Source organism: Anabrus simplex, chromosome X (genome assembly GCF_040414725.1).
Source record: "Anabrus simplex isolate iqAnaSimp1 chromosome X, ASM4041472v1, whole genome shotgun sequence".
NCBI lineage: Eukaryota > Metazoa > Arthropoda > Insecta > Orthoptera > Tettigoniidae > Anabrus > Anabrus simplex.
The window spans coordinates 126360708-126388109 of NC_090279.1; the positions used below are offsets into that span (position 1 = coordinate 126360708).

General features: G+C 38.1%; 1 protein-coding gene across 1 annotated transcript in view; it reads right to left on the reverse strand.

Moving 5' to 3' along the window:
• LOC137503344 (zinc finger protein OZF-like) overlaps positions 1-23990 on the reverse strand; it is a 150972-nt gene extending 126982 nt beyond the window's left edge. The window contains exons 1-4 of the mRNA XM_068230902.1: positions 23918-23990; positions 19472-19602; positions 17471-17566; positions 14373-14468 (exon numbers count right to left, since the gene is read on the reverse strand). Of these exons, the coding sequence (XP_068087003.1) occupies positions 14373-14468; positions 17471-17566; positions 19472-19537 (258 nt within the window). The 5' untranslated portion in view covers positions 19538-19602; positions 23918-23990. The remainder of the gene's footprint in view (positions 1-14372; positions 14469-17470; positions 17567-19471; positions 19603-23917) is intronic.
• Positions 23991-27402: the final 3412 nt, after the last annotated feature.

Sequence of the window (27402 nt, forward strand, 5' to 3'; positions counted from 1 at the left end):
GAGGCTAGATGTTCTGAGATGCCATGAGGAGGAAGAAGAAACCAACATCGGACATAAAAATGGCTTGAGATAAGTAACATTTTCAAGAAATTTAACTATCAAATTACTTCATTTAGTGTAGTATAATTGTAGAAGTGCTGAAGTGCCAAAATATAACTTGTTTGTGCCAATATGTGAATTCTAAGGCATATGCCGGAGAAAATAACCACAGATATGTGTTATGTATGTATAGTAATATACTGCCGTGCTCATAAGTTGATCTTAGGTTAATGTGAGCAGTATCGGGAAGTGAATGATGATGTTTTTGAACCTATATGCTTAAGAGAACGTCGTATATCAAACTAGGCGAGGCTAAGATAAGAAAGTGAAGTGTATAGTAAGAAGCCTAGGTTACCCAACGACCAGATCGACTAACAAGGCCAATATCGTTCATATTTCCGAAGAATTGGAATAAACTAGCAGCTTGCAGTGTTATGAATAGATACTGAGGTAAAAGAAGTGTTTTACTGCGACGTAGTATTAAATATGGGGAAGTTGAGTAAAGATATTGATTGTATGCGGAGGAATCGCAGTAATTAGATGCGATAATAATATGTTGTTGGTGTTTTTGAAATGTTGAATAGTTATTGTGTAAAGAATGATTGAATGACATAGGCGCGAATTTATGGCCTAGCTACGGTTATGTTATGATTGAAAATGAGGCAAGCAATGGAATTAAGGTCTAGATACGTGAATATTAAGTATAGCATAGAGGTTAGATGGTCGATTGGTTGAACTTAAATCAAATATTGAGATAGGTTGATCGTAATTTGTTTACGAAAGAAAGATGGCGACTACTGTGTGTGAGTCTGTGATATCCGTAGTAGATAATGGTGTAAGATGCAGTGAAAAATGTGGCAAATGCAGAAGAGTAGTTAAAAACGGGATTCTGTGTCGTAAGTGTGATGAATGGTACCATTTTCGTTGTGCAAATATTGTAAATAGGACTGATATTGAAGAAAGTGAGTGGCTGTGTCCCGAGTGTAAACAAGCTGATAGTGAGGCAGAACAACAAGAAAGAGAGACATACGAAACTATAATTAAGATTTTAGGAGTGCTACAAGAGGACTTATGCGCTCTGAAACATGAAAATGAATGCTTAAAGGACAGAATAAAGAAACTGGAAGATAAAGAAGACATTGGAGAAGAAAGATCGCCGTGGACGGAAGTGACGCGTGGCCATTTTAGGCCTAATGTTAAACATATGGGAGAAACTACGTACAACATAAAACCGGGAAAAAACTCTTTGCAGTGCCAAAATAGATTTCAGTTATTGCAGCAAGTTCCAGAAGAAGACACACCAAGTTTTCCAAATAATTTTAAATCCAGTGGAGGTAAGAAAACCAACCGAAAGTCAAGATCGCCAAAGATTCATCTCTACGCAGACAGTCAAGGGCGGGGTATGGCAGAAGGCATCAAGGATGAGCTGCAGAATCCAGAGACTGAGGTTTTAGGACTAATAAAACCAGGTGCCAAAACTGAAGACGTCCTTTCAAGTTGTGATCCTGTGTTAGAGAAGGACAATTATGTGGTGATTGTGAGTGGTACAAATGACATTGCTGCAAATGAAGGTGAGGAACTAATTACGACTCTCAGAGGTAAGATTTCCAAACTACCTGACTCAAAAGTAATTGTAGTAAATGTGCCACCCAGGTATGACCTTTTAGAGGACTCATGTGTGAACAAAGCTGTACATGATGTAAATATAAAAATCAAGAGATTATGTAAGAGTTTTAGAAATGTCTATGTAGTAGATACTTTAGGTCTTGGCAGGCAAATGTTCACTAGACATGGGTTACATCTAAATGGTAATGGAAAAGCAACTCTCTGTAGACAAATTGCTACAATTATCAACAGAGATTTGCAAACTAATCGGTACTTAAGAAAACCCATACCACTAAACTGGCACATACAGGGAAACTTGCCAGAAAACCCAGACCCTTAAATCAAGATCTATGTACAAGGATCTGGGTTCCAGGGAAGTTCTCAACTCATGAGTCAAACGTTCCCCAATTGCAACAGTCAAGTTTTAGGGAGGAAGGAGCTCTGAGATTGCTCTTGGTAAACTGTCAGAGTGTAGTAAATAAACAATTAAAATTCGGTACATTGATGGAATCTTATGAAACGGATGTGGTGATAGGAGTGGAATCGTGGTTGAGAGAAGGGGTGGGTAATACAGAAGTATTTCCAGAAGGGTATACAGTCTATCGTAGAGACCGAGGAGATAAAAAAGGAGGAGGGGTATTTATTCTGGTGAAGGAAACTTATTGTTCGCATGAATGGTTTACTGATGAAAGGGATGAAATATTAGGGATAAAATTAGTTTGTGATAATATGAAGGAGGTGGGAATTATAGGAACATATAGGCCTGGAAGAGAGGAAAGAGATATGGAAATATTTGAGAAAATAATAGATTATACTCATAAAAACAATAATGATACGGTAATAATTGGGGGAGATCTAAACTTGCCTGAAGTTGAATGGAATGGAGCTGCAAGTGAAGCCCATGAACAGAAACTGGCAAATAAGTTAATTTGGGAGGGAGGATTTACACAAGTAGTACAAGAACCAACTCGTCTCAATAACTTGCTAGATGTGTTCTTGGTTAAACCATGGGAAATTGTTGATAAAACTGAGGTAATTGAAGGAATAGGTGACCATAAGGCTGTAATAATGGATGTAGGACTCGTACCAAAAATGTTTAATAAGAGGGTCACAAAAGACAAGAAATTATACAGAAAAACTAAAGTTGATGAATTTGGGACTTACCTTAAATCACAATTCAGTTGTTGGATAAGTGAAGGGAATAATGTGGATACACTTTGGGCTAAATTTAAAGGAATAATTTGGGAAGGAGAGAAGAGATTTGTACCTGTTAAGAAGGGTAAAATGACCTCAGACCCTGTTTATTACACAGGGGAAATAAGAAAATTAAAAAGAAAATGTAGAATAGTAAACAGGAAAATCAAAGAAGGTAGGGAGAATAGAGAAACTAGAAAACAACTAATGAGGGAACTGAATAGAGTGAAAAAGGAAGCAAAAGAGAATTATATGAATGGTATTCTTCAAGAGGGTAATGACCACAAAGGGAAATGGAAAAAGCTGTATTCATATATCAGGAATCAAAAAGGAAAAGGAATCCAAATTCCTACAATGGTGGGAGAAGGGGGTGAACACTATTTAACAGATACTGAGAAAGCAAACCTCTTTAGTAGGGAATTCCGAGATTCAGTAGAAGATTGTCAGGACTTGGAAACCGTAACAGAAGATAGAGAGGGAGAGACACAGAGGGAAACAAGAAGCTTCTCATTCACAAATGAAGATATTTTCAGAGAAATCCAACTGCTTCAGCAAGGAAAAGCAGCAGGAAGTGATCAAATTACTGGGGAGGTATTAAAGACAATGGGGTGGTATATAGTGCCTTATTTAAAATTTCTCTTTGACTATGTCATTAATAATAGTGTGATACCAAAGGAATGGAAGGAATCTATAATAATACCAATTTATAAAGGAAAGGGTGATAAAAGGAAACCAGAGAACTACAGACCAATCAGCCTGACCAGTATAGTTTGTAAAATACTGGAGAGTTTAATAGCAAAGTACATCAGAGGGATATGTGATGATAAAAATTGGTTCATGAGGAGCCAGTACGGATTTAGAAAGAAATTTTCTTGCGAGGCACAACTGGTGGGATTTCAGCAGGACATATCAGATCAGTTAGATTCGGGAGGCCAGTTAGATTGCATAGCCATAGATCTTTCCAAAGCCTTTGATAGAGTGGAACATGGAATATTATTAAAGAAATTGGAGGGAATAGGATTGGACGTAAGGGTTATACGTTGGATAAGAACATTTCTAAATTCAAGGGTTCAGAAAGTCAAAGTAGGAAATAATATACCTATCACAGAAAGAGAAAGTCTGGAAGGGAATTGCACAGGGTAGTATAATCGGTCCGTTACTTTTCTTAATATACGCAAATGACTTAGGGAACAATATAACATCGAAAATAAGATTGTATGCAGATGATATAATTGTTTATAGGGAAATAAATAACATTGAGGATTGTTCAGAATTACAAAGGGACCTTGACAGTATCCAGGAATGGGTTGAAGAAAATAATATGAAGATTAATGGAGGCAAATCAACTGTTACAACATTTACAAATAGGAGCTTTAAAACTGAATTTGAATATACTTTGGATGAGGTAGTTATCCCAAAAGATGGCAAGTGCAAATACTTAGGTGTGAGATTTGAAAGTAATTTGCACTGGAAGGGTCATGTTGATGACATTGTTGGGAAAGCATACAGATCGTTACATGTCATAATGAGGCTACTTAAAGGATGCAACAAAGAATTAAAAGAAAAGTTACTTAAGTATGGTTCGTCCATTATTGGAATATGCAAACAGTGTTTGGGATCCTCACCAAGAATACCTAATAAAAGAACTAGATGGTGTGCAGAGGAAAGCAGCAAGGTTTGTAACAGGGGATTTCAGGAGAAAGAGTAGTGTATCACAAATGTTAAAGGAACTTGGGTGGGAAACTTTAAGTAAGAGAAGGGAGAAAAGTAGACTTATAGGATTATAGAGAGCCTATACAGGAGAAGAAGCATGGGGAGATATCCGTGAGAGGCTTTGGTTGGAAAATAATTATATTGGTAGAACTGACCACAAGTACAAAATTAGAAGGAATTTTAGCAGAAGCGATTGGGGTAAATTTTCTTTCATTGGGAAGGGCGTGAAGGAGTGGAACAGTTTACCAGGGGTAGTGTTTGATCCTTTTCCAAAATCTGTACAGATATTCAAGAAGAGAATAAACAACAACAGAGATAATAAATTAAATGTTAGAGGGCATTCGACCAGTGCAGGATAATTTAAATAATAAATGTGTGTGATTAAATTAATTACATCCCCTGGTCTAAGGTGTTTGGACAGCCCAAGTAGGGGACTGCCTGTAGGGGTGAAGTACAGTGGGGACTTCGAGGGCCCTGGGACCGCTACGGTAGCTGTGAAGGCCCTTCAGGAACTCTGAAAAGTGGTGGCAAAAGGGGCTCTGGTTAAGACGCAGCAGGTCGTTATGCTACTTAGGTTCCAAAATGGGTAAAATATAAATATGTAAATAAATTCAGTGTTAATTTTAATCTTATACCAGTTGTATAGTATTATTAGAAGTAATTTCACATACCGTACTGTATATGAGTTGACTATGTTTGTAAGATATTATAAGTAGAATTTTGTAAACAATATAAATTTTTTAAGGATGATGTGTATGTTTAATAGAAAAAATTATTAGCGTAAATTGTATAATATTGTATTCTAGGAAAATTTTCTTCGTCTCTTGTTAATTTAAAATTACTGCTTGACAATAATGTATTTTAGTGTACCATTTGCCACCGAGGTAGACACCTCATTTGCAAATAAAGAGATTTTGATTTTTTTTTGAATTTACATGTGTTTTGAAGCACATATGGGAAAGAGATATAGTCGCCTAGCAATATATTTGTCTCACACAGTGAATATATAATATTGGAGTATGTTTTAACCTAAACATGGCACATCGGTAGGCAGTAAAAGGATTCATTTTAATTGAATATGCACATAGTATTTAATTGATCTGTACGACTCTAGCAGGTTATGACGATTGATGAACATGGATATGGCACTCGTAAATGAAAATTTTTGATTTTATTTAGGCACATATTTTTTAAAATATAAGGATGTTGGAGTTGATATTAATATGGTTAAGATTAATTTCTTTTAATTACTTAAGATGGCATTTTGAAGCCATAGTTGGAAAGGAGTTACTTATCTCATGCCACAAACAAGTCAATACGTATTTCCAAACCAATCCTAAAGAAGACTGCAAATAGACCTAAAGGAAAGAAAGACCACTCCCTCCTTTAATAAAGAATAAACCTCATTTATCCCCATGATGAAATAAAATCATGAAATGTGGTCACACAACAAAATAATAATTAATGCCCAAATGAATTAATGAAACCTACCCAATTTTAATTGTATTAATTCAAGAATTTGATTTGTCAAGAATGATAATGTGTTACATTTGAGTTTATTTTCCTCTATTACCAGAAATTTATATTATTTTATTATTTGTAGTATTAGCATGCTAATAAATTAGTTTTAAGATTATTTAAGCGTTTATGTTCCAAGGTAGAGATAGGAAGATTAGTTATAAGATAATATATAGACTGGTATTTCGGAGTTATGATATATTTAGAGGCTCATATTGATTTCACGATAGGATTTTGGGGGAAAATGAGTAACTTATTGAACAAATTCACCCTCTTCAACGGAACTTACGAAGGTAGATAGTATTATCGGATATATATGGATGTTTTACCCTGAGATGCTGACTAAACATTGACATGCAACCACCGCGCTTGATCTGTATATTCGTCCCCGATTTCATATAGTTAATTATTAGCATTTAAGAGGAAAGATAGCACGGACAACAACATATTAAATTAGTAATTCAACATGAAGCAAATTGAGAGGAAGTACAGCGCGATGGTTATTGTCGGTCCAACGTGGAACTTGATAAGAATTAGGGCTACAATGCCAGCACAGATTACAGTACGCAGACGACATGCAGATATATACACATGCACATCATTGTGACTTACCGACTGCAATAAATAATATGAACGACGACATAGGAAGAATATGTAGGTGGACCGATGACCATGCACTAAAAATCAATGCCCAAAAATTGCAGTGTATTCTTTTAGCTACCCAAAAAATCCACGCACGAGTTACAGACATCCATACCCACTCAGTAACATTAAGAGGCACTCAGTTACAATTCAAAGACACAGTTAAAAACTTAGGGATGATAATGGATAAAAACCTTAGTTGGAACGATCATATAACAGGTATATGTCAGCGAGTGTTTTATTCCTCACATTCCCTTAAAAACCTCAGAGATTTACTCCCCCAAAATGTAAGAAAACTGCTTATCCAAAGTAATGCCAATATTCGACTACTGTGACGTAGTATACAGTAGTAACCTGAACGCCTCACTTTCCATCAAGTTCCAAAAGGTACATAACGCATGCGTTCGATTTATTTCAGATATACCAAGGTTAAGCCATATTTCTCCCACATTTGATAGGCGGTAGGCAGGTAATTCCAGATTCTTAGCCTGATATATTTCAAACAACATTCACTGCATAAGATTATATCAAAGGACAGTGGTATGAAAATCGCTTTTATTTCATCTATACGAGTTTGAGAAACTAAACTCTCGGCATTAAGGTGACATGTCAAGTGCGCTTTTATTTCTATTTAGGACTGACTAGAGAATGTGTGTTGTAAGTTCAAGGGGTGGAGTTTGGGTCAATGGACTAGCAGGTAGACAGTTTGAAGGGATGGGTGGGGAAGGGGAAGTGTGACAAGGCAAGTACTGCTATGGTCACAGGGATTATGGCTGTTTGTGGTATGCATTACCAACTGCTAAAATGAAACTAACTTGAAAACAGCATGCGACTACATCCTAAGAACGGTCAGCAATTTACGTATTTTAGATAATTAAATTGTGAGTAATAATAATAATAATATAAATAACAATAATAATAATAATAATAATAATAGTGATAACGTGCAACAGCAGATTAGGAGTACAGAATACTCAAGTAGAAGCTTACTCTATGTAGTGTTGATGTTAGATCTATGTAGACATAATACAGAGGCCCGACTTAAATTAGATCCAGATAGGAAAATTTTATTAAAGAGTAACTGGATGGATAGGTGGTAGGATAAGAAAACAGATAAGTGAATAGATATTTAGATAAATAGATAAATCAATTTGGTAAATGGATAGATACGTAGATAGATGAAAGATACCTAGATAGATAGATAAGGTTACTTGAAAAAAATTTAAAAAGCTAGCTTCTCAGCTGCGACTTACGGTAAAGGATGGGAGTTGACTCACATTGTCAAGTGATAAGGCAGCACTGCAACAGAAGCTTATGCCATAGGAAGTTCCTTTAACTGGCACACTCTTAATTCCATCCTGTCTGCCTTCTTGATTACGATGTCTCCTGAGTCAGTCCAAGTGTTTGTAAGAACAAAACACTGGATTGCTGTCTTCAAGATGGACATTCTGATAGCCGTAAAATCTTCATGGATTGTTGTGGATATGCCTTTCAGTTTCGTTTTCCTAGTGAAGATATCCTGCTGTGACCGATAAGACACAAATATCACTAGGATACGCCTTGTTTTCTCTGGTAATCAAGGTCCTACTCTGTGACACCTATCAATGTCATTAAGTCTAACATCTGCACCTACTACTTTGCACACGTTGAGCACTAGTTCATCACAGTTTCCATTCGAACATTCAGGGATGCCGAAATTTCTTACATTACTTCTCCTTCTGTACTGCTCCAAAGAATTGCACTTGGCATCCATATCCTCCTTCAGTTTGCGGATTTCTGCCTCCTTTTACCATGTTCTTCAGTTAAATCTGAAAATGCTTCGATATTAAAATTTAAACACTTTTCAAATTCTTTTACAACCAGTTGTGTCATGCGGGTCGAAATGGCCTGCACAATTTTTTCAAAGAAGCTGTCCGAGTTATTGAAATCATCCAGCACACACTTCACGAGGCAGTCTACGTTGGCAGCACTGGTAGTGGCTGGGCTTCCAACTCCATCGTTTCCCCATTTTCTTTACATTGCAAATTTGGAAGAAAAAGACCAACACCGACAAAAAATATGGGTATATCGATTCGTAAATACAAACGTAACACTTCCGCAAGTTTCTATCACTTCCACTGATGTACAACACCTTCAAATCACTTGATTACTGTGGAGCCTCACTCACTGACGTCCGTCACCAACCATTTCATCAGATAGGTTAGAAACTCAACATGGCGCGACTCGAACAGTGTCACATTGCTGGTCACATTTACACAAGGTTTACCTACATCAGCACATTTAATAATTGTAATAATAATAATAATCATAATAATAATGAGCACTCGAAGGAGTATTAAGTTTAAGCGAATTTCACACTTTCCTGCACTGAGTCAGTGTCTTTTCTCTTTTTACATTTTATGAGGTAGTGACTATCGCACACGTCATTACATAGTAAACAAACAGTAATTTGTTGGGTAGTGGAATTTTGTCTATATGCATATTTTGCTGTGGAAGCCATGCATTTAAGCGATTAGAAAACTGAGATCGCAATATAAGCCTCACCATTCCCCAACAACACAGAATATACAATAGTAAGCAGATCAAAACATTGAAAATTTGATCGAACATAGTCGCTACTGCTTGCTATATGCTATTCATATAGCTATTGAAGATATCAGTTACTTCATATTCGCGATCAAACTTGGTTTTGTTAATATTTATTCAGGTTTCTTTACAATTTATTCCTGGCATAAAAGACATGCCCAAGATTATTCTTACAAAAATTGAAAAATGTGCTTCTATTAATGGACAAATAGGGTATGTCCATTTTATCTGGCAGAAGAACGAATTTCCAGATTATTTTCTGAATTTCCTGACATTTCCTGGTTTTCCCACTATTTCTGGAATTCACTGACATTCCCCGGTTACCAGTATTCCATACGGGTGGACACCCTGTTAATCCCGTATTTGTTTGGTGAGGCCACAATCTTCTTATTTTTGTTGAAAACGTGAAAAAAGGTTCACGACTGTGTGTTGCCGTGTGTGTCTATACTAGCTGATGTGATAGCCTCCTCTTGTCCTATTAGTCAAATGGGGATGCTTGTGCTAGAAGATGGCTACAGCTTCATTGTTGAAATTGAATATTGAGGGATGTGTGCTGAAGAATCTGTAATGAGAGGAGGCTAGAAGGATTTTTAAGATTAGAGCAAAAAGGGTAAAATTTGACGAAAAATGCTGTGTATAAAATTACTCACCCCGTCGACATTTCTGGTGGGAAGTAGTTGCCTCTGCAGCATTAGAACCAATGACAGTTGCTCTTCTTGTATTGTATCTGTGTGTAATTGATGGAAGGGGGTGTGGCGGAGGAGAGGAGATGGCTGGAACATTGAGCTTATGCGCTGCTGGCTGTAGGCTGAACATTTACAGTGATAATGGCACAAACTTCTTTGAAGCAGCAAAAGAAATCAAGGCCTTTCTGGAAAACATCCCTCAGAAAACCAACTCTTCACACAACTGCAGGCATGGGACTGACATGGCATTTCAACCCTCCTGCAGCACCACACTTTGGTGGAATCTGGGAAGCAGCTGTCTAGAGTCTGATATATCACCTGAGAAGAGTGATGGATTCTTATCGCTTCACCAACAAAGAAAGTACCACTCTTATAACACATACATCCTCTCACCAAAGAATTTTTTAACGTGTCTTAATTGTGTAAATTGTCGTTTGTAAACTTACAAGTTTCCTCATTTTTATAACACACATTCCTCTATGTAACACCTTGACTAGAGTAATCAGGATCCTGATTTTTATCCCTTAGGTATGAGATCACGGCTGATGATGTCCAAACAATGGGCGAAACATGTCCCCTTAAATTAGTATTACAATATAAAGGGGTTGTTCTCCCCGAAGGCAGGTCCGAACCTCCACAGAGGTGTTCCTGAGGCGGAGTTTATGTGCGGTGGGGTGGCCAGTTCCTTTCCGCTTATTACAATATATAAATCTTAATTTTAAGACCCCAATGCATATTGAATACGTGGATTTCAATAAACTTTTATAACATTGTTGAATTAATGTACATTTCAATACGACCAGTCATGAGATTTCTAACATATAATTATCTGAGATTGTTGTAAACAATCCACGGAGTGAAAATAAGGTCCACTGTTCATATAGGAGTTGAACCCTCTACACAAATGTTAGATTAATGTTGTGTAGGAAACTATCAACTCATACAGTATAAAGACTATAAATCCAATCATAAATCAAGAAGGCCATCTTCTTGTTGGCGGAAGACTCCAATACTAGTGGAGTAAAATATTTAGAAATTCTGTATCATCTCACAAATATAATTATGATGGCGGAACACCTTTGACTATTTCATCCTGACATTCAACTCTCTGAGAGACAAGTTTAGGATCTCATCAGCAAGGGGGACAGAAAGAAGCGACACTCATACACGTCTCAAGTGTTCTATGATGAATGCAGATACCTTAGAACAATTAACGTGTAATACACAAATGGTGCCTGTAACCCAGAATTACCCATTCCTTAAAACTGCTGGCCAAATTCTAATGAAAAATTGTGTGAAATCGAACAAGACCAGACTGCCTAGCTACCAAGGCTCTCTACATAGACATGATACCTGACCTCACCACAACATTTTTCTCTGCACTTTGTAGACTTAGTTCTCATAGAAGTCAACTCCTGAATATTTAGAGTAATTACAGCACAAACTTCTTCGGAGCAGCTACAGAAATCAAGGCCTTTCTGCAAAACCACCCTCAGAAACCATCTTTTCACACAACTGCAGACATGGGACTGATGTGGCATTTCATCCCTTGGGCAGCATCACACTTTGGTGGAATCTAGGAAGCAGCTGTCAAGATTCTGATATAACACCTCAGATGAGTGATGGATTCTTATCACTTCACCAAAAAAGAATGGACCATTCTTACAACACATACTCTCACATCCTATCACCAAAACTAAATGATGACCCTTTTGACACTTCTTACCTAACTACATCCCATTTCCTTATAGGAGAGCCAATTACTACACTCCCTGATATTGATTATACTTCCCCTCTCATCACAACCTTGCTCACATAGCTATATTTTCAGCAGCTAACCCAGAACTCCTGGAAGATGTGGTGAAATGAATATCTCAATAAATGGGCAATGAAATACCCCATAGCAACATAAGTCATACTGAAAGAAGATAACACTCATGCTATGAAGTGGATGATGACAGTGATCAAATGTGCATCCTGGTAATGACGAATTCATTCATGCAACGAATTTTCAGGTGAAATTATAAGGCCTATCACAAACGCTATCTCTTATGAAGTATGAAACAGGAAAGCAAGATAACTCTTAAATGGCTTATTTATTCCATTGTATGTTTAACCACTTGACGTACTTTGACAGATCTCTCCGTCCTGGCTCTCGACTGCACTCCAGTACAAAGACGGATTGCTCCGTCCACGCGTAGTGTTTATTTCCGGACCCACTCCATGCCGGTTTCCTTTGTGAAGGATTTGATATTAGTAAGGTAACCTCTTGACAGATGGAATCACTGTTTTATTCCATTGATGTATTCGATAAACACGTCTGTGCATTTATTCCGCGGAAAGAATAACCAGTATCTTAGCAACCTCATCATAAGCGAAATCATGGCTGCCTCCATGTTGAGTGACGAAGCGATTATATGGGAATTTTTAGAAGAGAATGACACTGATATAGAAATAAGCGACGAAGAATTTAGTGGATATGGAAAGTAGTGAAAGTAGTTCGTGTGATAGAAACTTTAGCGCTCGTAGGGGTGAACAAAGTGCTGTTTTGCCGTCAAATATGTCACTGAATATTAGGCCTACAACTGATGCGGCACCAGCGGCTTCTAATCATGTTTTACAAGATAGGGAATCGAACTGGGAGCACGTAAGTAATACTCCAGAGTATCATTCATGCATCGCAAGTGGTGAAATAGTGTTTTCTACAGGCACCTAGGACAATGCCCGAACGAACTACAAGTTGTGAACGAATTTCTAACAGCAGACTTTTCGGGAACATCTAACCAATGAGGTAAATGCTTATGCAACTAAATGTCTTGTATCGGCTGCCGAGGATATAAATGGGGTAATGTCATTCGGAAAGGAACTTTGGTTTCCTGTATCTGTGGATGAAATGAAGGCCAGATTACCTAGAAGTGGTAAACTATGATGGCAAGAAGAAATTCAGACCCAATCTTGTTGTTGACTACAACTGTGGAAAGGGTGGTGTTGATTCCCATGACCAGAGACTTGCATCATCCCCTTGATGAATAAGTATGTAAAAGGATACAAAAAATATACTTCTACATGCTAGACATGACACTTCTGAATTCCAACATCATTCATACCCTCCTCAACCCTGAAAAGAACCGAGTAGGCTTTACCAACTTCCGGATCAATTTGGCCGAACGGCTGTTGGCAAGTGTGACCTTGCCTGACTATCCAAAATAAGGCACCCAAGCCCTGGGGATACACCACTGAGGCTTCAGGAGAGTCACTGGGGGTACTTTCCGACCAAAATACCCCCAACAACGAAGAAGGTTATCCCATCACAGAGATGCAAAGTCTGTGTGACATGGGATCTGAGGAAGGAATCTTCATTTGAATGCCACTGGTGCAAGGTGGCGATGCATGAATGTGACTGTTTTATGATCTACCATATTCATAAAGACTTCACAAAGTACATCTGACAGTAGTTTGGATATTTCAAATAATAATAATAATGTTATTTGCTTTACGTCCCACTAACTACTTTTTAAGGTCTTCGGAGACATCGAAGTGCCGGAATTTTGTCCTGCAGGAGTTCTTTTACGTGCCAGTAAATCTACCGACACGGGGCTGTCGTATTTGAGCACCTTCAAATACCACCGGGATGAGCCAGGATCTAGAAGGCCAGTGCCTTAACCATCTGAGCCACTCAGACTGGCAGTTTGGATATTTCCTCTCATTATTTTGCTGTAAAGCATGCTTTTTCAGTGTCGGTGAAAATATTATGTAAAGTAATGAAAATAAATGGTACACTAAGGCATAAATAAGTTCAGTTACATGGTATGTGAAAGGGTTAAGTAAAATTATCAGTCACAATGGACAAGTAACAGCACAGACCACATTAGGTCACTTGCCATGAGATGGCTACAATGTGTGTAGTATATTAAGCGAACACCCACAGTAAACAAGCATATCACCAGCAACTTGTATCAACAAATTACTGTATTATCTAGAAATCAATAATTAATATAATCAATACGATAAAAACGGTGTTTCATTTGGAAGCAACTAGTAAAATATCCTGTAACAGTAACAAAACAATGTACCTTATAAATACTTTGTGTTCAAAACTATTTACGAATTCTAAAATATTAGTAGGATTGATACCAGCTCTCAAATGAAAGAGAGTAGAGGTCTTTGAAATAATCCTAACTGCTGTACAATTCATAACACAAGATCATGGAACAACTCAAGGGAAAAGTGAAAATAGGTAAGTAAACAGTCAATCTCATAAAAAAGTATATTTTCTGTACGACTATCAATCATGTGCAATGAAATGAAGGGTCAAACACTGATATCTGTTGAGCCATTTTCTAACCATTTCAATTACCTGACGATGGCTTATCAAATTATGTATATTACCTCAAGAGAGTTTTCCTGGATCGAACCTGGCTCGGTTAACTCTGATTTAACTTCTTCTTTCAGAGCTATCACTTCTGATATATGTTCAAAATTTTCCTGTGGAAAATAAGATATATTAGGTATGCTCATAACACACATCTACAAATACAGTCACTAACAGATGAGCATGTTATTTCATTAATTTCCAGTATTACAGTTGCTTTACAGCGATAATGGCACTAACTTCTTCGGGGTAGCTAAAGAAATCAAGGACTTTCTGTAAAACAACCCTCAGAAAACCAACTCTTCACACAACCGCAGGCATGGGATGACATGGCATTTCACCCCTCCTGAGAGCACCACACTTTGGTGGAATCAGGGAAGCAGCTGTCAAGAGTCTGATATATCACCTCAGAAGAGTGATGGATGCTTATCACTTCACCAACAAAGAATGGACCACACTTATAACACATACTCACATCCTCTCATTAAATATTTTTTAGATGTATCTTTATTGTGTAAATTGTCGTTTGTGAACATACAAGTTTCCTCCTTTTATAACACATGGTCCTCTATGTAACACTTTGACTAGAGTAATCAGGATCATGATTTTAATCCCTTAGGCATGAGATCACGGCTGATGATGCCCAAACAATGGGCGAAACATGTCCCCTTAAATTAGTATTACAATATATAAATCTTAATTTTAAGACCCCAATGCATATTGAATACGTGGATTTCAATAAACTTTTGTAACATTGTTGAATTAATGTACATTTCAATACGGAAATTAAAGTCCACTGTTTGTATCGGAGTTGAACCCTGTACACAAATATTATATTAATATTGTGCAGGAAACTAACAACTCGTATAAAGACTATTAATCCAATCATAGATCACGAAGGCCATCTTCTTGTCAGTGGATGACTGCACAATACTCCAACACTAGTGCACTGGAAACATTACAAATTCTGTATCACCTCACAAGTATAATTATGATGGCAGAACACCTTGGACTACTTCATCCTGCCACTCAACACTCTGAGAGACAAGTTTAGGATCTCTTCAGAAAGGGAAACCAAAAGAAGCCACACTCATACACATCTCAGGTGTTACATTGTGTCATACTAATTTATGTTTCGCCCATTGCATGGGCATCATCAGCCGTGATCTCATGCTTGAGGGATAAAAATCAGCATCCGGATTACTCTAGTCAAAGTGTTACACAGAGGAATAATTAATGAGAAATACACAAATGGTGTCTTAACCCTGACGTACCCATTCCTTAAAACTAGAATAGACTGTGCTGGCCCAGTTCTAATAAATAAATTGTGTGAAATTGAACAAGACCAAAATGCCTAAACCCTTTTGACACTTCTTACCTAACTACACTCCATTTCCTTATAGGAGAGCCAATTACTACACTCCCTGATCATCATTATACTTCCCCTCTCATCACAACCTTGCCCACATAGCTATATTTTCAGCAGCTAACCCAGAACTCCTGCAAGAGATGGTGAAATGAATATCTCAATAAATGGGCAATGAAATACCCCATAGCAACATAGTCATACAGAAAGAAGATGACACGCATGCTATGAAGTGGATGAGGACAGTGATCAAATGTGCATCCTGGTAATGATGAATTCATACATGTAACGAATGTGCAGGTGAGTAATGGTGAACTTGCAAGGCCTATTCACAAACACTATCCCTTACAGCTGTGAGTTTGAGGAGACAGCTACAGATATAGAAAACTGGTGGCCATTACCTGGGCTGACGTTCTGCCTGCCAAAGAATTAGGCACCCCTCCTCCTGTCATAACACACACACTCAGAAATTTGACGAGAATAAGACAAGGTAATTAGAAAAGGCCGCGGCTTTTATACCCAAGGGGTGGGTTCGAGAAGGCTCTGGGCTAAATCCGACCACACCCTCCCATTTTATTTGGTACTCAAAAAGTTACAAGAAGCTTATGATTGGCTGAAAAATAAATACAGAAACTTTGTGATTGGCCAGACCTCAAAGCTGGCGGGATGAGAAGGAAGTGTTGCAAAACACTGAAGTATCAAAATAAATGAAAGACAATTTAGTTGAGGAAATTTATAAACCCAAAACTTTTTTAAATCATTAATCATTCCACCTTGCACCAGAGCTTTTTGTAGGGACATCTATGGAGAAATATTCAAACTTCTTGATGTACACCAAAACAAAACAAAGATATCCAGTCAGTTTAGGAAACTTTAAAATAACATATTACTCAGTTATTCAGTAGTGACTTCTTCTGATGAATGTCCCAACATTATGCATTAGCTGTTTCAAGTTTTGTTCGATAGATAGTGTTTCTTAAGGCTCTTCTTTTACATGTGCGGGGTTGAGGTGCACCTCCCAGTACAAATATTATAAGTCACAATGGACTAGTACCATCACAGACCACATTACGGAGAAAAATAATATTTTTCACTTGCCAAGAGATAGCTACAATGTGTGTAGTATACAAGCGAACAAACACAGTAAACAAGCATATCACCTGCAACTTGTATCAACAAATTACTGTATTATTTAGAAAACAATAATTAATATAATCAATAAGATAACAAAGGTGTTTCATTTGGAATCAACTAGTAAAATATCCTGTAACAGTAAAAAAAGAATGTACCTTTCAGCTACTTGGTGTTCAAAACTAATTAACGAATTCAAAAGTATTAGTAGGAATGATACCAGCTACCAAATGACATATAATAGAGGTCTTTGGAATAATCCTAACTGCTGCACAATTCATAACGCAAGATCGCGGAACAAATTGAAGGAAAAGTGAAAACTAGGTATGTAAACAGTCAATCTCATAAAAAAGTAAATTGCCGGGCTGAGTGGCTCAGACGGTTAAGGCGCTGGCCTTCTGACCCCAACTTGGCAGGTTCGATCCTGGCTCAGCCCGGTGGTATTTGGAGGTGCTCAAATACGTCAGCCTTGTGTCGGTAGATTTACTGGCACGTAAAAGAACTCCTGCGGGACTAAATTCCGGCACCTCGGCGTCTCCGAAAACCGTAAAAGAGTAGTTAGTGGACGTAAAACAAATAGCATTATTTATTATTAAAAAAGTAAATTATGTAAATTACCTCAAGAGAGTTTTTCTGCGATGACTCTGGCTCAGTTAACTCTGATTTAACTTCTTCTTTCAGAGCTATCACTTCTGATACATGTTCAAAATTTTCCTGTGGAAAATACGATATATTAGGTATGCTCATAACACACATCTACAAATACAGTCATTAACAAATGAGCATGTTAATTCATTAATTTCCAGTATTACAGTTACTTTCGGAATTTCACTAATGTTTAAGGAAGATTTCTACCAACAGAGGATTGTTATAACAAAAGGCTGTACTGAGAAAGGTGTTGCTATTCTTGCTCACTCCTTATGTCAGAGAAAGGATGAGACTGAGAACAAAATATAAAATGCGAAATATTTTCTAGCCATATCAGAAGATATAATACCAGGGATGGAATTGGGGCTATCTCACACAGAATTTGGATGGAAGCAGCCATAGGCATAAACAATAAATTGTATGAACTGTTTTCATATGTTCAATCATATCAGTCAAATCATAACAGTTGTTTGAACCAATTAGAAGCATTACAACATTTCTAAATTATTTTTTGTTCTCAGCATAGAGTTTGTTTATAGACAGATTAAAATTACTTGAAATAATGGAATCACATTCTCTACTATGGTTTTACTGAGATCACAGGGGCTACATAAAACATTAATACAGTTCTGTTTCAAACAGCATATTTCAATGATTCCAAGTGTAAAATAAAAAACATGAACATGATAGAAGCAGACGTATCACAGTCATATAACAGTGAAAGATGTGATGTAGCCCAAAGTCAAAGCAGCTAGAAATGAAATATTTTACTACTATAAGCATGACATGTAGTGTTCTGTGAGGAGCTGAGGGGATGGGGACACCGTCAGTGGAGAATCAGCAGTGTTGGAGTGTATATCTGCAGTTTCGGAAGATCTTTTATGATCTACTATGAAACATTTAAATTTCACTCTTGGATTCATAAAACCTTGTCAGCATTAAAGGGGGGAGGGACTGGGATTAAAAGCTCATATTCTAATGTAACTAATAAAAGTGAATTAAAGTAACAAGTTCTAGAATATACCAACTTAACACATTCAATACAGAAGAGAACAGTGGCTGAACTAAGGAATGGATGAAAAGGATGCACAAAAAGGACAAGGAAATAATGACAATGAAGAAGAAAAAATATGTTTAATGTGCCTGAAGTCCTTAAAGTGTCAGAGCCCACTAAGAAGGGGCATATAAAAGAAATTATTCTCAGAAATCATACATTCTAGAGCCCTTAGACATGGTTCTCTACTGAATATATCATAGAATCAGACCTGTATTTGAGGAATAAAATGAGCTAATCACTATTCTGTCTTTCTAGAAGAATTCAACATGTGAGCAAAATATTTATTTAAGAGAACGAACATTCAAATTACATGGTATTTCATCCCTCGTATGTCATAGGCAAATCTGCTAGTTCCTTAAAACACATAATATCTTGTGGATGTGAGGGTAACTCAGAATTATCACACCCGTGTTAACACTTTGTTTAGCAGACTGGTGTATCGAGGCTCAAAAACACTAATGAAAGATTTGTGACTTAACTTTTTCTACACTAATTATGGTGGGAGTTATAATTCTTAACATGTGGTGCTAATGGTGATGCAGTACTGTAGGAGGATATTAGTTTTTTTTTAAAGTACGATCGGCCAACCATCATCTATTATAATCAAAGGGGAAAAATAAAGAAGGTGCAACCCCTAAACCACAGTAATTTCAATACTGACAGTAAAAAGTACAGACTAATCCAAGCCTAACCTTAAGTTCCTAAGAGTTGGCAGCTTTGTGTAGCGCATTGTGGTGTATTCCCAGACAAATAAAAAAAACAGAGTTGTACTACGCATAGATGCTCATTCAGCAATTGGTGACTGCTGGTGTTAATACTGAGGAAGCACATAGAAAATTATGCCCCTGCCAAACTTATTCAGATATTAAGTGTTAATTTCTGACCCCTATAAAGTTATCTGGTATGAGACTTACAAGCGATGCCGTTGTTTCTCCTTCAATCCAGCCTGGTTCCTCTTTGATCTTTGCTTCCAGGTCCATTTTGCACTGCAAACTGAAGTAGTTAGAAGGTACTGGAATGGTTGATTACTTCTACTGACCTTACACTGAAACATAAGCCAGAAAAATATATTACCTTATTGATGTCATTGATACTTATGGTCTTTGTCAACAGACTAAGCAACAACCTTGTCATTTTAAATGACCTTCAATATTATGATCATACCAAAAAACCCAAAATTTTACATGACTGTTGATATTGTGATCATACCTATAGGACCTCAAGTTTTCTATGACTAATACTTCGATCAAAGCTAAGGACCTGCAGTTTTACATGATTTCTAAAACAGTGATCACATCCATAATATAATTTAACTTATCTGTCAATATCAAGACCATAGTCATAGGACCCCTAGTATTACATGACACCTTATATCATATTAATAGCTATCTAACATACAGTTTTATATGGAACTGAAACCGCAACAAGATGACCTTTCTTGAAAATTCAGTGACTGTATGGTTTGCATATCACTCCGATCACCCGGGTCCATATACTGGAATCTTCCTACCACTTTTATCTTTTGTAATCAGCTTCAAAACTAACTGAACAAGTTCACAGTTCTTTGAGATATGTTCTATCAAAATTTTCCTTCCCAGAATCAAATTAGCAAATTAGCTCAAACCATTCTCCTCTCATTAAGCTTATTCAATATTTCTTTATTTGAGGCATGTTCTATCAATCTCATCTTCAAGAACTTCAGATAACATGGCATCTAAATGGCTTCAACTCTGTTTTTTCTTGGCACCAGTTATTATCTGTGTTTCACTTCCATACGGTATCATACTCCTTACTCAGTGTAAGCATAATTTTAAAATTTTTCAATCTGTTGAACCTAAAGAACGTGATGGAGAACAGATGGGAATTTAAGATGGATTCAGTGATGATATTTATCGATATTGAGAAGGCATATGTCAGTGTACCATGGAAAGTGGTCTCAGATGCATTGATTAAAAAGAAGGCAGGAAGAGGTGAAGAGCCAATTATAAAAGCCATGAACGAAAAGTGAGTAAGTAGTATGAATACTGCGATAGGACAAACAAACTGGTTCAAAGAAGAAACAGGACTTCAAAAAGTATGTGTTTTATTCCCGCCAATCTTCATTACAATCATGGATGAAATCCACACAAGTATACAACAAAAAATGGGAACCAAGGAGGAAAAGGCCTCACACTTTGCAGATGAGACAGTAATATGTGGAGAAGATGAAATGGAAGCACAAGAACAAGATAATGCAAGGAATCAGGAGATGGAGGAATATGGAATGAAAATAAGTGTGGAAAAGAGTATGATAGTAGTGGTGACGAGAGGTAATAGAGAAGGAAGTGGGAATATTGAAGTAAATGGAAGACCATTAGAAGTTGTGGAAAGCTTCAAGTATTTGGAGAGAATAATTGAAGAAGATGGGTGATTAAAATAAGAAATTGGATAGGGACTTGAACAAGCCAATGAGTTTTACCAATGTGTGAAATGTATAGTCTGTAACTGGGACATCCAATGGAATGCAAGAAAATTTTGCACCCAATGTATTACAAACCAATTTTGACACATGCACCAGGCACATGGACAACAAAAAAAAACATGATAACGCAGAATGCAAGAGGCCAAGATGAAATTCCTTAGAGAAATATAGGGAGGGCATAAAGGGATAAAGTCAAAAACATAGAAATGAGGGAGTGAATAGGATACCCTGAACTGAAAGACATCGGCCAGAAAGGGGTGAATGGCTACGGTAAGGAGAGTACTGAGAAGAGTAGAGTAAAAGTAGAAAAAAAATTTGAGGTAGGAAGGGAGTGGTGGAGAGAGGAAAACTGAGGAGGTTCTTGAATCACATTTCTACCCAGAAGACTGGAAATGGAAAATGAAGAAAATTCTGTTGAAATAAAGACAAAAATTTATACAATACTGCTATCAGCTCATTTCATTGAACAATGCCACCAACCTTTACTTAAGTGCCTTTTCTTTATTTTTCTATGCATGTCTTGTCTAATGACACAACCGAGTGGTGTTTACCAGAGTGCCCCTTGTAGGGAATTCCATGTCAAACGAGTGGTTTAAATGTTTAGCAGTTTTTATTTTTCCCCGGGTGGCAAAAAATTATCTATGTTCAATACCTCGAGTAGTGCCTCAGAGAATTCATTTCACCCAACAGCAGTGTTCACTAGTCACTTTGTTATATTTTACTGTAAATGTAAACTCACTGCACTAACAATGAATACAATAATTTCTCCTACAGGTAATACAAGCTTCATTCCTGTGGCTAATTGAGTTGATTCTTATGCATTGCCAGGGAACAGATTTCTAAGTAAACACATATCTATTCAGGCAACTATGATCAATTGTATTTTGTATATTTCATCGGAGGGGACAATACTGAAGAGTGCCATGTTTACTTGTTCTGGCCATCACAGTTTATTCTAATAATATGTTACTGAATTTCCTTTCAAGCAACTACCTTTTATTCTTCCAACAGCCAGAATTTATTCCTGAAGATTGTTCTTCCATTCCTGCTAGTAGTTTAATGCTGCACTAACAACTACAAGGGAAAGGGATAAGATTAGGTATGCAACAGCATTAATTAAGGTTAATTAATGATAAAATGGGGAAACCACGGAAAAGTATTTCAGGACTGCAGATCATAGGATTCGACCCCATGCAAACCCACCGTCACTCACCCCTGAAAATCTTTTACACACCAATAAATCAGAGAGGCAGCCTACTGTTACCTAAATCGTCACGAATAAATACCGGATATAGCTGCTGTGGGGTAATGATGAGATACAGGAGAATCTCCATAACAACACTGATGTAACAAGACACAGATATCCTAAATAGAAACCTCTAAACATTTTGAATCCTACTAACATATGTCGCGGCATACACAGTAAAGAACAACTCAACGTTCATAGCATCACTATTAAATTGCACAAAAAGGTAAGTAACACAGCAAAATAATAATTAAAATTACATACTACATTTCGCAATTTCTTTCTGAAACTACCATCTGCATTTCTTCATCTGCGTTGCTCTTCGGAAAAAAAATCCTCATTCCACGAAATTTAGATATAGGATATATTGCCACTACCAGAGTGTGAAATCAGAAAGAAGTGGGGGGGGGGGGGAGAAGGAACATAGGGCTTAACGACTAATTATTTTCAGGCAGTACCTGGGGGGGGGTATATTCCCCTGTATTTTAATTACCCTCTCCACCCAGAAAAATGTAAATTTGAGATCTTTTTGTTCGAATTTTGCTGTTAAAAGGAGAATGATAAACATTAGAACGTTATTCCAATCAGCTGAGAAGTTTAAGAGACACTCGCTATCTTAAGAAAGTCCAGACGAGGTGCGAGTTTCCATGGTTTATTGCCTTTTTAATGGAACTTTCCTCTACCAGGGCTATGTGCTGAATGAACAAATTTGTCAGTTTGTACCCTGCTCAAGTTAATATTGTCCTATTGATACCTATAGGAAACACACCCACTCCAAAAAGTACAGGAGTGGTGTAAACTCGAGCTACTTATAGCAATGACAAGAGAGGATGGACTTGCCAGCGCGAAACATCAACAACAGGCTACAGGTGTGGAGTTGCCACTGCTGCGTTGTTTAATTGCTCAAGGTCTGGCAGTCACTTGAATTATTTCTGATGTTTTTAGTAAAATATGCCCAGTAAAAATCATTAATTTCAGTAATAAATTATCGGTTCTAAATTTTCCTGTTTATTTTATAATGAAAGAAACCCCCCGGGCAATTTTAGTTGGGGGAACCTCCGAGATAAAATCATCGGTGGGGGAGACATCCTTCCCTTACCCCCCGCGATTTCGCACCCTGGCTAGTACACACAACCTGCAGGCACTTGCAACGCAAAGGCTGCGAGTTTTCTTTTTTATCTTTTTTTTTTTTTTTTTTTTTTTTTTTTGCTAGTTGCTTTACGTCGCACCGACACAGGTAGGTCTTATGGCGACGATGGGACAGGAAAGGGCTAGGAATGGGAAGGAAGCGGCCGTGGCCTTAATTAAGGTACAGCCCCAGCATTCGCCTCGTGTGAAAATGGAAAACCACGGAAAACCATCTTCAGTGCTGCCGATAGTGGGGTTCGAACCTACTATCTTTCGAATACTGGATACTGGCCGCACTTAACGCCTGCAACTATCGAGCTCGGTAGGGAGTTTTCTAAGAAGCAAGCTAGTTATATGCGTATTCATTTCTCATGCTTAATTAAAAATAAAATTTAAGAAAATTAATAACATTAAATATTAAAAATGTGTAGAATGCTGAAACTGAGAAAGATCAGTATTAACTACTAATATTCTCAATTGAGATCTATACATTTCGCAAAATTGAAGTATTGAATTTGAACATACCCGACAATATGTTACAGGTTGTGGACACAGTGTAAAATGATAGAAATCACAATTCCTCAATGAAGAAAATCCGTAAATCACTGAACGGAATGAGCTGTAGAATAGGCTAATATGCGCCTTCTATAACAACATACCAGCCACTTCGAAACAAAACCACATATTTGAATGTTGTTTAATCACTTAAAACAAACTCTTGAAGAACAAATTTGATTTGTAACAGTCAGTAAAACAGGCTGAATTTAGGAAAGGATGTATTACTAGTGATAACTGCAGAGTATACGCCACTTCTTCTTCTCTTGAAATGTGAATGGGCTTGTTATATCACCCAGTTTCAAACTTGTAATAAATCACGCTGTAACACTCTTATATACAAAAAAAAAAAAAAACAACTGTGGGTAGAGTTGTAGTTTAACATATCCGTAATGGATGTATGAGAGAGGAGTCTCTCCGGGTGGAAAAAATAAATAAATAAATAAATAAATAAATAAATAAATAAATCAATAAATCAATAAATCAATCAATCAATCAATAAATAAATAAATAAATAAATAAATAAATAAATAAATAAATAAATAAATAAATAACTCGAAAGCAAGTCCATACCGTCAACTGGAGTTACTATGGTCACTTTTTTTCAGTTTTTGTGAATATCTTGCACATTTTATGAGATATCCATGTAAAAATGAAATATGATTTAGTATAAAGTGTTGGGTATCATCTCCTTACTAAAATAAATTTTTCGAACATCCGGTAATTATCTCACATCTGAAAATGTAGTGATCATAGTAACCCCATGGGGTGGGGCACTATGGCCATATATTACAATCACTCAAGAATTGTTATTAAATAGCCTATGCAGGAATTAGTAGAGGGTGACTATGGTCACACAGGACGTTTTACAAGCATATTAATGTAAGAATCTTATATTTAACTATAGTCTAAAGCTAAAAAATTACAATTATGACAAACATTAAAGCAAAATTTGCAAAATGTGTTTAATATGTCCTTTTCATTTATAATTGTCTCATTTCAAGTTGAAGCCAGTAAACTGCAGTGGCTAAGCTATTAGTTTATTAACGGGTAGGCAGTAAATCTTACCTTAAAGTTTCTTGTACAGTAGTTCAAAACGTCGAGTTGTCTTGGTTGCAAAATGGTCAATCACTTGGTCCTTCAATACTTGATCACTCACCAATTTCTTCACAAGCATTTTCTCGATAGAAATGGTACGAAGACTGTCGTGTCTTTCATTGTTCATCAGTGGCGTATACTGAGGGCTACCAAGGCTATCAGTGAAGCCCAAACCTCAATTGAGAATGATGGAAGTCTAAAGCACATTATCAGGTAAGCATCTGACACATTGTTCCATTTACACTGACTGACAGAGCAAATGCAACACCAAGAAGGAGTGGTTCAAAAGGGATGAAAGTTGGGGAAAAAACAGAGACGGCACGGACGAATAATTGATGTTTATTTCAAACCGATATGCAGGTTACACAATGCGCACGGCATCGACTCAGTAGGATGTAGGACCACCGCGAGCGGCGATGCACGCAGAAACACGTCGAGGTACAGAGTCAATAAGAGTGCGGATGGTGTCCTGAGGGATGGTTCTCCATTCTCTGTCAACCATTTGCCACAGTTGGTCGTCCGTACGAGGCTGGGGCAGAGTTTGCAAACGGCGTCCAATGAGATCCCACACGTGTTCGATTGGTGAGAGATCCGGAGAGTACACTGGCCACGGAAGCAACTGTACACCTCGTAGAGCCTGTTGGGAGATGCGAGCAGTGTGTGGGCGGGCATTATCCTGCTGAAACAGAGCATTGGACAGCCCCTGAAGGTACGGGAGTGCCACCGGCCGCAGCACGTGCTGCACGTAGCGGTGGGCATTTAACGTGCCTCGAATACGCACTAGAGGTGACGTGGAATCATACGCAATAGCGCCCCAAACCATGATGCTGCGTTGTCTAGCGGTAGGGCGCTCCACAGTTACTGCCGGATTTGACCTTTCTCCACGCCGACGCCACACTCGTCTGGGGTGACTATCACTGACAGAACAGAAGCGTGACTCATCGGAGAACACGACGTTCCGCCATTCCCTCATCCAAGTCGCTCTAGCCCGGCACCATGCCAGGCGTGCACGTCTATGCTGTGGAGTCAATGGTAGTCTTCTGAGCGGAAGCTGGGAGTGCAGGCCTCCTTCAACCAATCGACGGGAAATTGTTCTGGTCGATATTGGAACAGCCAGGGTGTCTTGCACATGCTGAAGAATGGCGGTTGACGTGGCATGCGGGGCTGCCACCGCTTGGCGGCGGATGCGCCGATCCTCGCGTGCTGACGTCATTCGGGCTGCGCCTGGACCCCTCGCACGTGCCACATGTCCCTGCGCCAACCATCTTCGCCACAGGCGCTGCACCGTGGACACATCCCTATGGGTATCGGCTGCGATTTGACGAAGCGACCAACCTGCCCTTCTCAGCCCGATCACCATACACCTCGTAAAGTCGTCTGTCTGCTGGAAATGCCTCCGTTGACGGCGGCCTGGCATTCTTAGCTATACACGTGTCCTGTGGCACACGACAACACGTTCTACAATGACTGTCGGCTGAGAAATCACGGTACGAAGTGGGCCATTCGCCAACGCCGTGTCCCATTTATCGTTTGCTACGTGCGCAGCACAGCGGCGCATTTCACATCATGAGCATACCTCAGTGACGTCAGTCTCCCCTGCAATTGGCATAAAGTTCTGACCACTCCTTCTTGGTGTTGCATTTGCTCTGTCAGTCAGTGTATAAAACTTGAAACCAGTGAGAAAAAACGTCGCACGTTTCTCATAACAAGGCATCGGGGATTGATATCGCAGCCCAGACTCTCGCCTCTCTCGCCTCGACTCGCCCCGCGCGGCTTGCTGCTGTATATCAGCCAGGAGCAGGGACTAGGGCGGATAGGTGTGCTGGTCTTCGGTCCGTCAGATTGCCACTGCTAACTATCAACCATGTACTGTATATCAGCCAGGAGCGGGGACTAGGGCGGATAGGTGTGCTAGGCTTCGGTCCGTCAGATTGCCACTGCTAACTATCAACCATGCGTTACTCATCGTATATACTTCCTCACCTCATACTTCTGAATTAATTATATAGATAACAGAGTGCTGATATTTCACTTCCGTTTACTTCTACATCTTTGTAGGAAGCTGGAAGACACTGCAGGGCTGTTGTTATAAGAGTAATGTAGTTTTCTGTTTATTCGTAGATCTGCTAAAATGAAATGCAATCTTTCAGGTTTAGTGTTCTCTTTCGTTGGTTGGAGTCGAACCCGTGATCATGGATCGGACACCACCACAGACCTCCCGATGAAGCTAATTAACCAGTGAACGATGGGCACGACCACTGTAAAATTCAACATTTTTATTTAATAATAATAATAATAATAATAATAATAATAATAATAATAATAACAATGGTGAATGGCATCTGTATAGGCTTGGT